Source organism: Dendrobates tinctorius, unplaced genomic scaffold (genome assembly GCF_039654945.1).
Source record: "Dendrobates tinctorius isolate UK_male_01 unplaced genomic scaffold, ASM3965494v1 ptg000070l, whole genome shotgun sequence".
NCBI classification, from domain to species: Eukaryota; Metazoa; Chordata; class Amphibia; order Anura; family Dendrobatidae; genus Dendrobates; species Dendrobates tinctorius.
Window position 1 is genome coordinate 99,690,591 of NW_027361738.1, and position 13,493 is coordinate 99,704,083.

General features: G+C 46.0%; 1 protein-coding gene across 2 annotated transcripts in view; it reads left to right on the forward strand.

Moving 5' to 3' along the window:
• Nucleotides 1-13,493, forward strand: part of NOS3 (nitric oxide synthase 3) — an 81,653-nt gene that overhangs the window by 56,825 nt on the left and 11,335 nt on the right. For both annotated transcript variants that reach the window (XM_073582213.1, XM_073582212.1), the window contains exons 15-18: nt 4,461-4,577; nt 4,652-4,826; nt 8,966-9,098; nt 9,427-9,505. In XM_073582213.1, the coding sequence (XP_073438314.1) occupies nt 4,461-4,577; nt 4,652-4,826; nt 8,966-9,098; nt 9,427-9,505 (504 nt within the window). The remainder of the gene's footprint in view (nt 1-4,460; nt 4,578-4,651; nt 4,827-8,965; nt 9,099-9,426; nt 9,506-13,493) is intronic.

Sequence of the window (13,493 nt, forward strand, 5' to 3'; positions counted from 1 at the left end):
GTATGATACGAGCACAGTATGGCACCATTTCCTTTCTGACCGTGCTAGACGATGTATGGTATGTTAATATTACCCGGTAGGGTTTGTGAAACCCTATATAGCATTATTATTTAGAACTGTAAGAACATTTTCATTGGCCCACATATGGCACAGTATCTGAGCACTAGAACATATGGCACTTTTACGGGTTATGGGTTGCAGTCTCCCCTGGTCTCTGGAGCCTAACGGCCCATATGAGAAGGGCAATGGTGTTGGGGCCAATGATAGTTGAGGACTTGTTGGTGATTTTGCATTGATATCGACAAGCTTCAAATTTAACCATTAAATCCAGAAACCGGTAGGGCCATGTCTCGTATCTTGGCTGCTGACTGCTCCCCAGGAATCATTATGGGGTGCTGGAGAGGGGTGCTGGCTTGGGGAGTCTGATTTCCTGACTTGTTAGTAATATGTCCTTCTGCTCCATATTTAGTCAGGAAAAACTACTTGGTAAAACTGGATGACAACTAATGGCAGCCATGTGGTCGTATTATTCCAGCAGGCAGACGCCGCTACTCCTCCAGAAAGCAATAGTCAATTCCCAGATTTGTTGAGATCACGGGCCGCACTAATCATTTATTATGTGATATTGTCCCCCCATCCAGCAGGAAACAGGATCCCCGGGAAGGAAGTGCTAAAGATTAATTTTAGAGCCCAGTCATGTTCTCACATTATTCAAAAAAGTCACAGCGGCCACATAAAGCGCACACGACGCGTGTTATCACAGCCGGCGTGTCCACACCAATCACTGTATACAGGATGATGTGTACTGACAAGTGCTATGGAGTCATGTGAGGCTTGTGGGAGAAGCTACATGTACACATAGGAGCAGTATTATAGTAGTTATATTCTTTTACATAGGGGCAGTATTATAGTAGTTATATTCTTGTATATAGGGAGCAGTATTATAGTAGTTATAGTCTTGTATATAGGGGCAGTATTATAGTAGTTATATTCTTGTACATAGGAGCAGTATTATAGTAGTTATATTCTTGTACGTAGGAGCAGTATTATAGTAGTTATATTCTTGTATATAGGGAGCAGTATTATAGTAGTTATATTCTTGTACATATGGGCAGTATTATAATTGTTATATTCTTGTACATAGGGGGCAGTATTATAGTAGTTATATTCTTGTACATAGGGAGCAGTATTATAGTAGTTTTATTCTTGTACATAGGGGCAGTATTATAGTAGTTTTATTCTTGTACATAGGGGCCGTATTATAGTAGTTATATTCTTGTACATAGGGACAGTATTATGGTAGTTATATTCTTGTACATAGGGGCAGTATTATGGTAGTTATATTCTTGTACATAGGGGCAGTATTATGGTAGTTATATTCTTGTACATAGGGGCAGTATTATAGTAGTTATATTCTTGTACATAGGGGGTAGTATTATAGTAGTTATATTCTTGTACATAGGGGGCAATATTATAGCAGTTATTTTCTTGTAGATAGGGGCAGTATTATAGTAGTTATATTCTTGTACATAGGAGCAGTATTATAGTAGTTATATTCTTGTACATAGGGGCAGTTTTATAGTAGTTATATTCTTGTACATAGGGGCAGTATTATAGTAGTTATATTCTTGTACATAGGAGCAGTATTATAGTAGTTATATTCTTGTATGTAGGAGCAGTATTATAGTAGTTATATTCTTGTATATAGGGAGCAGTATTATAGTAGTTATATTCTTGTACATATGGGCAGTATTATAATTGTTATATTCTTGTACATAGGGGGCAGTATTATAGTAGTTATATTCTTGTACATAGGGAGCAGTATTATAGTAGTTTTATTCTTGTACATAGGGGCAGTATTATAGTAGTTATATTCTTTTACATAGGGGCAGTATTATAGTAGTTATATTCTTGTACATAGGGGCAGTATTATAGTAGTTATATTCTTGTATATAGGGAGCAGTATTATAGTAGTTATAGTCTTGTATATAGGGGCAGTATTATAGTAGTTATATTCTTGTACATAGGAGCAGTATTATAGTAGTTATATTCTTGTATATAGGGAGCAGTATTATAGTAGTTATATTCTTGTACATATGGGCAGTATTATAATTGTTATATTCTTGTACATAGGGGGCAGTATTATAGTAGTTATATTCTTGTACATAGGGAGCAGTATTATAGTAGTTTTATTCTTGTACATAGGGGCAGTATTATAGTTTTATTCTTGTACATAGGGGCCGTATTATAGTAGTTATATTCTTGTACATAGGGACAGTATTATGGTAGTTATATTCTTGTACATAGGGGCAGTATTATGGTAGTTATATTCTTGTACATAGGGGCAGTATTATGGTAGTTATATTCTTGTACATAGGGGCAGTATTATAGTAGTTATATTCTTGTACATAGGGGGTAGTATTATAGTAGTTATATTCTTGTACATAGGGGGCAATATTATAGCAGTTATTTTCTTGTAGATAGGGGCAGTATTATAGTAGTTATATTCTTGTACATAGGAGCAGTATTATAGTAGTTATATTCTTGTACATAGGGGCAGTTTTATAGTAGTTATATTCTTGTACATAGGGGCAGTATTATAGTAGTTATATTCTTGTACATAGGAGCAGTATTATAGTAGTTATATTCTTGTATGTAGGAGCAGTATTATAGTAGTTATATTCTTGTATATAGGGAGCAGTATTATAGTAGTTATATTCTTGTACATAGGGGGCAGTATTATAGTAGTTATATTCTTGTACATAGGAGCAGTATTATAGTAGTTATATTCTTGTATGTAGGAGCAGTATTATAGTAGTTATATTCTTGTATATAGGGAGCAGTATTATAGTAGTTATATTCTTGTACATATGGGCAGTATTATAATTGTTATATTCTTGTACATAGGGGGCAGTATTATAGTAGTTATATTCTTGTACATAGGGAGCAGTATTATAGTAGTTTTATTCTTGTACATAGGGGCAGTATTATAGTAGTTTTATTCTTGTACATAGGGGCCGTATTATAGTAGTTATATTCTTGTACATAGGGGCAGTATTATGGTAGTTATATTCTTGTACATAGGGGCAGTATTATGGTAGTTATATTCTTGTACATAGGGGCAGTATTATAGTAGTTATATTCTTGTACATAGGGGGTAGTATTATAGTAGTTATATTCTTGTACATAGGGGGCAATATTATAGCAGTTATTTTCTTGTAGATAGGGGCAGTATTATAGTAGTTATATTCTTGTACATAGGAGCAGTATTATAGTAGTTATATTCTTGTACATAGGGGCAGTTTTATAGTAGTTATATTCTTGTACATAGGGGCAGTATTATAGTAGTTATATTCTTGTACATAGGGAGCAGTATTATAGTAGTTATATTCTTGTATATAGGGGCAGTATTATAGTAGTTATATTCTTGTATATAGGGCCAGTATTATAGTAGTTATATTCTTGTACATAGGAGCAGTATTATAGTAGTTATATTCTTGTACATAGGAGGCAGTATTGTAGTAGTTATATTCTTGTACATAGGGGGCAGTATTATAGTAGTTATATTCTTGTACATAGGGGGCAGTATTATAGTAGTTATATTCTTGTATATAGGGGCAGTATTATAGTAGTTATATTCTTGTATATAGGGCCAGTATTATAGTAGTTATATTCTTGTACATAGGAGCAGTATTATAGTAGTTATATTCTTGTACATAGGAGGCAGTATTGTAGTAGTTATATTCTTGTACATAGGGGGCAGTATTATAGTAGTTATATTCTTGTACATAGGGGGCAGTATTATAGTAGTTATATTCTTGTACATAGGGGCCAGTATTATAGTAGTTATATTCTTGTACATAGGGGCAGTATTATAGTAGTTATATTCTTGTACATAGGGGCAGTATTATAGTAGTTATATTCTTGTACATAGGGGCCAGTATTATAGTAGTTATATTCTTGTATATAGGGCCAGTATTATAGTAGTTATATTCTTGTACATAGGGGCAGTATTATAGTAGTTATATTCTTGTATATAGGGGCCAGTATTATAGTAGTTATATTCTTGTATATAGGGCCAGTATTATAGTAGTTATATTCTTGTACATAGGGGGCAGTATTATAGTAGTTATATTCTTGTACATAGGGGCCAGTATTATAGTAGTTATATTCTTGTATATAGGGGCCAGTATTATAGTAGTTATATTCTTGTACATAGGGGCAGTATTATAGTAGTTATATTCTTGTACATAGGAGCAGTATTATAGTAGTTATATTCTTGTACATAGGAGGCAGTATTGTAGTAGTTATATTCTTGTACATAGGGGGCAGTATTATAGTAGTTATATTCTTGTACATAGGGGCAGTATTATAGTAGTTATATTCTTGTACATAGGGGCCAGTATTTTCCCCTCTACTCTTACTAATGAATTTTTCCCATTTATATTCTAATTTTGCAGGAGTTACAAGACGCGATTTAACAGTGTCTCTCAGACTGATCAACTTGTTGCAACCTGGAAGAAGAAACGGAAGGAATCCAGTAACACTGACAGTGCGGGGCCCCTGGGGACGCTCAGGTAATGTTGTGATGTCTGTGGTAGCCATAATATCTTATTCTCGCCCGTCCTTCATTATCTTCTTTGATTTACAGGTTCTCGGTGTTCGGCCTGGGTTCTCGGGCGTACCCACATTTTTGTGCCTTTGGACACGCTGTAGACACCCGACTAGAGGAGCTGGGGGGAGAACGTATCCTGGAGATCGGGGAGGGCGATGAGCTCTGCGGGCAGGAGGACTCGTTCCGGGCCTGGGCCAAGGCCGTGTTCAAGGTGAGATGCTATTTAATATGACTTTCATGCCATTAGGGTATGTGCACACGGTGCAGATTCTGCTGTGGTTCCGCAGCGTTTCTGCAGCTGCGGGTCCGCAGCAGATTCTGCTGCGTTGTACAGTACCTTTATTTCCTATGGAAATAAAAAAAAGCTGTGCACATGCTGCGGTTTTTTTCCGCGCGGTTTTGTTGCGGTTTACAAACCGCAGAATGTCAATTGTTTGGTGCAGAAACGCTGCAGTTTTACACCTCTTCCATTATGAGGTGTAAAACCGCAGATAAACCGCAGGACTTTTGTCCTGCGGATTTGCCTGCGGTTTTCTCTACAGAATCCGCACACCCAAAAAACTACATGTGCACATAGCCTCATACGTTTGGGCCCCCGGCATCCAGTTTGTTTGTGACTATTTAGGTCTACAACTTCAGGAATCTATGGGTAAAAGGAAAAAAAAGATCACTAATGAATGGGTTTCACAGCAGGATGTAAAGCAAGATGTTGTTTCTATTAGCCCAGAGTGTAGCGTGTTGTACTGACATCTGGTGGACAGAATAAAAACTGCAGTATACTACTGTGCATTTTATATGGAAAATGTCCAGAAATTATTAAATGACATAAAAGAAAAGAAACCTTGTGACTTGCCTAATTCCAGTCTGGTTCTCACAGATATTCTGAGGGTGAGGATGGAAGCCATTAATCACCTAGACTCACACCACCCATCCTTATCTAACTGAAGATAAAGCTGACAATGGCCTTTAGTGCTCACACTGTTCTCCATCACTTTTCTCTTAGGTCAGGATGGGGTGGAGAGATAAAAAGTGACATCTGAAAATATAAAAAAAAAACAGATTTAAAGCTGTATAATACTTCCCAGCAACTGTGCTGCAACCACCTCCAGAGCTGCACTCACAATTCTACTGGCTGATATTTGGCACCTGTCTTCAGTTTCTCTCCATCGGCTTACCATATGCGCTCCCATAATACACGGGGAAGTGGCAGAATTGTGATTGCAGCTCTGGTTGTAAGCAGAGTAGATCATTATCATTATTTGCATCCTGTTTCCATGTCTTTTTACACTCCTGACTGTGGCTGAGTGTCGGATCGGCCGGTGCGGTGCGTTCGCCCAGGTCTCGCCTGTGACATGACCGTTTCCTCCTGGCTTCGTATTAGGGAGGGTCTATCCTGGACTGTGCTGGATAAACACTGCAGCCCCTCTATCACAATCGCTTTCCTTCCCTGCTGCTGAGAGGGGGAAATGGAGAGCGATAAGGAGGGAGGGACCCGCATGGAGCCACGATTGTCCTACAGTTCCACAACCACCAACATGGGGACATTAACCAATTCATGGCAGCAGGAAATTCTGCACGTGAAATAAGTATTGAACTCGTCACCAATTTTGTAAGTAAATCTATTTTTAAAGGTGTTATAGAAATGAAACTCTCCCCAGATGTCGGTAACAAACCGTCCAATCCACACAGGCAAAGAAGTCACCATAGATGTCCATAAATTATGTGTAATAATGAGAAAGTATTGAAAACGTTACTGAAATGTAATTAACATTTTGTACAAAAGCCTTTGTTTGTGATGAATCTTCAGGAGTCGGACACCTAATGTACAGTCATGGCCAAAAGTTTTGAGAATGACACAAATATTAATTTTTACAAAGTCTACTGCTTCATTTTTTCTAATGGCAATTTGCATATACTCCAGAATGTTATAAAGAGTGATCAGCTTAACAGCAATTACTTGCAAAGTCAATATTTGCCTAGAAAATGAACTTTATCCCCCAAAACACATTTCAACATCATGGCAGCCCTGCCTTAAAAGGACCAGCTAACATCGTTTCAGTGATTGATCTCCAGCCCTGTCCTCATCAACACCCACACCTGTGTTAATGGAGCAATCTGTCATGATTAAGTAAGAATGACACCACTGGACACTTTAAAAGGAGGCTGGTGCTTGGCATCATTGTTTCTCTTCTGTTAACCATGGTTATCTCTAAAGAAACACGTGCCGTCATCATTGCACTGCACACAAATGGCCTAACAGGGAAGAGTATCGCAGCTAGAAAGATTGCACCTCAGTCAACAATCTATCGCATCATCAAGAACTTCAAGGAGAGAGGTTCCCTGGTTGCCAAAAAGGCTCCAGGGTGCCCAAGAAAGACCAGCAAGCGCCAGGACCGCCTCTTAAAAGTGTTTCAGCTGCGGGATCGGGCTACCAGCAGTGCAGAGCTTGCTCAGGAATGGCAGCAGGCAGGTGTGAGTGCATCTGCACGGACTGTGAGGCGGAGACTCTTGGAGCAAGGCCTGGTCTCAAGGAGGGCAGCAAAGAAGCCACTTCTCTCCAGAAAAAACATCATGGACAGACTGATATTCTACAAGAGGTACAGGGAGTGGACTGCTGAGGACTGGGGTAAAGTCATTTTCTCTGATGAATCCCCTTTTTGATTGTTTGGGACATCTGGAAAACGGCTTATTCGGAGAAGACGAGGTGAGCGCTACCACCAGTCTTGTCTCATGCCAACTGTCAAGCATCCTGAAACCATTCATGTGTGGGGTTGCTTCTCAGCCAAGGGAATGGGCTCTCTCTCAGTCTTGCCTAAAAACACAGCCATGAATAAAGAATGGTACCAGAATGTCCTCCGAGAGCAACTTCTCCCAACCGTCCAAGAGCATTTTGGCGATCAACAATGCCTTTTTCAACATGATGGAGCACCTTGCCATAAAGCAAAGGTGATAACTAAATGGCTCAGGGAACAAAACATAGAGATTTTGGGACCATGGCCTGGAAACTCCCCAGATCTTAATCCCATTGAGAACTTGTGGTCAATCATCAAGAGACGGGTGGACAAACAAAAACCTTCAAATTCAGACAAAAGCATTGATTTTGCAAGAATGGACTATCAGCCAGGATTTGATCCAGAAGTTGATTGAGAGCATGCCAGGGAGAATTACTGAGGTCCTGAAGAAGAAGGGTCAACACTGCAAATATTGACTTGCTGCATTAACTCATTCTGTCAATATAACCTTTTGTTACTCATAATATTGTTGCAATTATATTTCTGTATGTGATAAAAACATCTGACAAACACACATAAAAACCAGAGGGCAGCAGATCATGTGAAAATATAATATTTGTGTCATTCTCAAAACTTTTGGCCATGACTGTATGGAGAAACTAGTCGCAGGCATTGCTCTGGTGTGATTTTGACCCATTCTTCCATACACTCGTCACATCCTGAAGCTTCCGTGGCTTCTTCTATGATCTCTGAGCTTTAGTTCCTTCCATACATTTTCTCTTGGATTCAGGTCCGGTAATCGGCTTGGCCATTCTAGCAGATTTATTTTCTTTCTCTGAAACCATTTGAGAGTTTCCTTGGCTGTGTGTTTCGGATTGATGTCTTGTTGAAATTCTTCTGTAACCAATGCCATTAGGATGTTTTGCAACAATAAGGTTGTGAAGGTCTTGAGACAGCTCACTGGTTTTACCCATTATGGAATGTTTCTTGTGTGGCCCCCTGAGGTAATGCGACCCCATTTTATACGACATAAGTAGAACCAGCTGATATTATTTGTCACTAAGTGGCAGGATTGCTTTCTAATTACTGATAGATTTACACTGGGGTCAGGACTTTCCAGGGCTAGTTGCACCTTTCTTTCTTCACGTATGCAATACTTTTTCCCTGTGTAATTTCTCATTATAAGACATAATTTAAGTACATCTATGGTTATTTCTTTGCCTGTGTGGATTAGATGGGTTTCTACCAACATCTGGTGAAAATGTAATGTCAGCACACCTTTAGAAATAGATTTACTTAGAAAATTGGTGACAAGTTCAATACACATTTCACCTACTGTTTGAACATATGCAGTAGATGTCACATGCAGTCCCATGTAACACCACATATAACACAGTGATATCTCTCTGAGCACAGATAATGTAATAGATGTCACTTGCAGTCCCATGTAACACCACATATAATACAGGGATAACTCTCTGACTGCAGATAATGTAGTAAATGTTACTTGCAGTCCTGTCTAACACCACAGATAACACAGGGATGCCTCTTAGTACAGATAATGTAGTAGATGTCACCTGCAGTCCTATGTAACACCACCTCTTTCTCCTCTTCTCAGGCCGCCTGTGATACATTCTGTGTTGGAGATGACACCGATTTAAATATTCAGGACTTTTTCCAAGCCAAAGGCAGCTGGCAGAGGTCCATGTACCGCATGTCCATCCAGGCCTCCTCCCCGGACCTTGTTACCGGTATTTCTGTGTTTTCTGCTTCACTTCTCTTGTACCTGACTTAAGTTACATACTGTCATTCTCCAGTCACCTCCAGAGCTGCATTCATAGTTCTGAGATCTGACCTCGTTTGTTCCAGCCTGTGATCCAGTATGGAGAAACTACATCTCCAAATATGCACTCACAGGTGTGTAGGAAGCTGAGATATGTGGAGCTGTCCTTGTGCTACCTGTGAGGAGTGAGACATTGGGGTCCCTGGGCTCACTGTTGGGTCTCTTTCTGTTTGGTCATATTTCTGCAATGTATGTATTACATCTGATCTGTTGGGTTTTGCTTCGATCCCTCTCAGGTCTTTCTCAGGTGCACAGGAGGAAGGTGTACGAGGCGACGCTCATCTCAAAGGAGAATTTACAGAGTGAGAAGTCCAGGTGAGGCGCTGGGGTTGGAACCATGCGATGGTCCAGCAGGATGATGTAGATCTGGTGTACAGGGACATTGTGAGGCTCCCGGTTGGTGGGGATCAGGCTTCTACTCTTATCCCACATGCTTTACACTGCGACTTCATTGCTTAACTTAAAATTTCTATGAAACAGTCCTAGGGGCACATTGTTTGTTTTGTTTTTTTTTTTATGTTGGAGGCGATAATGAGACACCACAACAATCTTTTGTTTCTTTTCCCTTTCCAGGCTCCCCTGTACTCCTCCAGACTTTCTACCCGCTCCCACAGACTCCTCTGTCCCTCTTCCTTGTTCTCCTGCAGGCTCCTCTGTCCCTCCTCCTGCAGGCTCCTCTGTCCCTCCTCCTTGTCCTCCTGCAGGCTCCTCTGTCCCTCCTCCTCGTCCTCCTGCAGGCTCCTCTGTCCCTCCTCCTTGTCCTCCTGCAGGCTCTGTCCCTCCTCCTTGTCCTCCTGCAGGCTCCTTTGTCCCTCCTCCTTGTCCTCCTGCAGGCTCCTTTGTCCCTCCTCCTTGTCCTCCTGCAGGCTCCTCTGTCCCTCCTCCTCGTCCTCCTGCAGGCTCCTCTGTCCCTCCTCCTCATCCTCCTGCAGGCTCCTCTGTCCCTCCTCCTCGTCCTCCTGCAGTCTCCTCTGTCCCTCCTCCTCGTCCTCCTGCAGGCCCTTCTGTCCCTCCTCATCGTCCTCCTGCAGGCCCTTCTGTCCCTCCTCATCGTCCTCCTGCAGGCCCTTCTGTCCCTCCTCATCGTCCTCCTGCAGGCCCTTCTGTCCCTCCTCATCGTCCTCCTGCAGGCCCTTCTGTCCCTCCTCATCGTCCTCCTGCAGGCCCTTCTGTCCCTCCTCATCGTCCTCCTGCAGGCCCTTCTGTCCCTTCTCATCGTCCTCCTGCAGGCCCTTCTGTCCCTCCTCATCATCCTCCTGCAGGCCCTTCTGTCCCTCCTCATCATCCTCCTGCAGGATCCTCTGTCCCCCCTCCTCATCCTCCTGCAGGCTTCTCTGTCCCTCCTCCTCCTGCAGGCTCCTCTGTACCTCCTCCTTGTCCTCCTGCAGGCTCCTCTGTTCCTCCTCCTCCTGCAGGCTCCTCTGTCCCCCCGCCTCCTTCTCGTCCTACTGCAGGCTCCTCTGTCCCTCCTCCTCGTCCTCCTGCAGGCTCCTCTGTCCCCCCTCCTCCTGCAGGCTCCTCTGTACCTCCTCCTTGTCCTCCTGCAGGCTCCTCTGTTCCTCCTCATCCTCCTGCAGGCTCCTCTGTTCCTCTTCCTCATCCTCCTGCAGGCTCCTCTGTCCCCCCTCCTCCTGCAGGCTCCTGTCCCTCCTTCTCGTCCTACTGCAGGCTCCTCTGTCCCCCCTCCTCCTGCAGGCTACTCTGTTCCTCCTCCTCATCCTCCTGCAGGCTCCTCTGTTCCTCGTCGTCCTGCAGTCTCCTCTGTCCCTCCTCCTCGTCCTCCTGCAGGCCCTTCTGTCCCTCCTCATCATCCTTTTGCAGTCTCCTCTCTCCCTACTCCTCGCCCTCCTGCAGGCTCCTCTGTCCCTCCTCCTCGTCCTCCTGCAGGCTCCTCTGTCCCCCCTCCTCGTCCTCCTGCAGGCTCCTCTGTCCCCCCTCCTCCTGCAGGCTACTCTGTCCCTCCTCCTCGTTCTCCTGCAGGCTCCTCTGTCCCTCCTCCTTGTCCTCCTGCAGGCTCCTCTGTCCCTCCTCCTCGTCCTCCTGCAGGCTCCTGTGTCCCCCCTCCTCCTGCAGGCTCCTCTGTCCCTCCTCCTCGTTCTCCTGCAGGCTCCTCTGTCCCTCCCTCCTCGTCCTCCTGCAGGCTCCTCTGTTCCTCCTCCTCTTGCAGGCTCCTCTGTCCCGCCCTCCTCGTCCTCCTGCAGGCTCCTCTGTTCCTCCTCATCGTCCTCCTGCAGGCTACTCTGTACCTCCTCCTCCTGCATTCTCCTCTGTCCCTCATCCTCCTTCAGGATCCTCTGTCCCTCCTCCTGCAGTCTCCTCTGTCCCTCCTCCTCGTCCTCCTGCAGGCCCTTCTGTCCCTCCTCATCGTCCTCCTGCAGGCTTCTATGTCCCTCCTGCTCATCCTCCTGCAGGCTCCTCTGTCCCTCATCCTCCTGCAGGCTCTGTTCCTCCTCCTCGTCCTCTTGCAGGCTCCTCTGTCCCTCGTCCTCCTGCAGTCTCCTCTGTCCCTACTCCTCGTCCTCCTGCAGGCCCCTCTGTCCCCCCTCCTCGTCGTCCTGCAGACTCCTCTGACCCCCCCTCATCCTCCTGCAGGCTCCTCTGTCCCTCCTCCTCATCCTCCTGCAGGCTCCTCTGTCCCTCCTCCTCGTCCTCCTGCAGTCTCCTCTGTCCCTCATCCTCGTCCTCCTGCAGGCCCTTCTGTCCCTCCTCCTCGTCCTCCTGCAGGCCCTTCTGTCCCTCCTCATCGTCCTCCTGCAGGCCCTTCTGTCCCTCCTCATCGTCCTCCTGCAGGCCCTTCTGTCCCTCCTCATCGTCCTCCTGCAGGCCCTTCTGTCCCTCCTCATCGTCCTCCTGCAGGCCCTTCTGTCCCTCCTCATCGTCCTCCTGCAGGCCCTTCTGTCCCTCCTCATCATCCTCCTGCAGGATCCTCTGTCCCCCCTCCTCATCCTCCTGCAGGCTTCTCTGTCCCTCCTCCTCCTGCAGGCTCCTCTGTACCTCCTCCTTGTCCTCCTGCAGGCTCCTCTGTTCCTCCTCCTCCTGCAGGCTCCTCTGTCCCCCCGCCTCCTTCTCGTCCTACTGCAGGCTCCTCTGTCCCTCCTCCTCGTCCTCCTGCAGGCTCCTCTGTCCCCCCTCCTCCTGCAGGCTCCTCTGTACCTCCTCCTTGTCCTCCTGCAGGCTCCTCTGTTCCTCCTCCTCATCCTCCTGCAGGCTCCTCTGTTCCTCTTCCTCATCCTCCTGCAGGCTCCTCTGTCCCCCCTCCTCCTGCAGGCTCCTGTCCCTCCTTCTCGTCCTACTGCAGGCTCCTCTGTCCCCCCTCCTCCTGCAGGCTACTCTGTTCCTCCTCCTCATCCTCCTGCAGGCTCCTCTGTTCCTCGTCGTCCTGCAGTCTCCTCTGTCCCTCCTCCTCGTCCTCCTGCAGGCCCTTCTGTCCCTCCTCATCATCCTTTTGCAGGCTCCTCTCTCCCTACTCCTCGCCCTCCTGCAGGCTCCTCTGTCCCTCCTCCTTGTCCTCCTGCAGTCTCCTCTGTCCCTCTTCCTCGTCCTCCTGCAGGCCCTTCTGTCCCTCCTCATCGTCCTCCTGCAGGCCCTTCTGTCCCTCCTCATCATCCTCCTGCAGGCTCCTCTGTCCCTCTCCTCGTCCTGCTGCAGGCTCCTCTGTCCCCCCTCCTCGTCCTCCTGCAGGCTTCTCTGTCCCTCCTCCTCCTGCAGGCTCCTCTGTACCTCCTCCTTGTCCTCCTGCAGACTCCTCTGTTCCTCCTCCTCATCCTCCTGCAGGCTCCTTTGTCCCCCCGCCTCCTGCAGGCTCCTCTGTCCCTCCTTATCCTACTGCAGGCTCCTCTGTCCCTCCTCCTCATCCTCCTGCAGGCTCCTCTGTTCCTCCTCATCCTCCTGCAGGCTCCTCTGTTCCTCCTCCTCATCCTCCTGCATTCTCCTCTGTCCCTCATCCTCCTTCAGGATCCTCTGTCCGTCCTCCTGCAGGCCCTTGTGTCCCTCCTCATCGTCCTCCTGCAGGCTGAGCTGTCCCTCCTCCTTGTTCTCCTGTAGGCTCCTCTGTCCCTCCTCCTTGTCCTCCTGCAGGCTCCTCTGTCCCTCCTCCTCGTCCTCCTGCAGGCTCCTCTGTCCCTCCTCCTCGTTCTCCTGCAGGCTCCTCTGTCCCTCCTCCTCGTTCTCCTGCAGGCTCCTCTGTCCCTCCTCCTCGTTCTCCTGCAGGCTCCTCTGTCCCTCCCTCCTCGTCCTCCTGCAGGCTCCTCTGTTCCTCCTCCTCTTGCAGGCTCCTCTGTCCCGCCCTCCTCGTCCTCCTGCA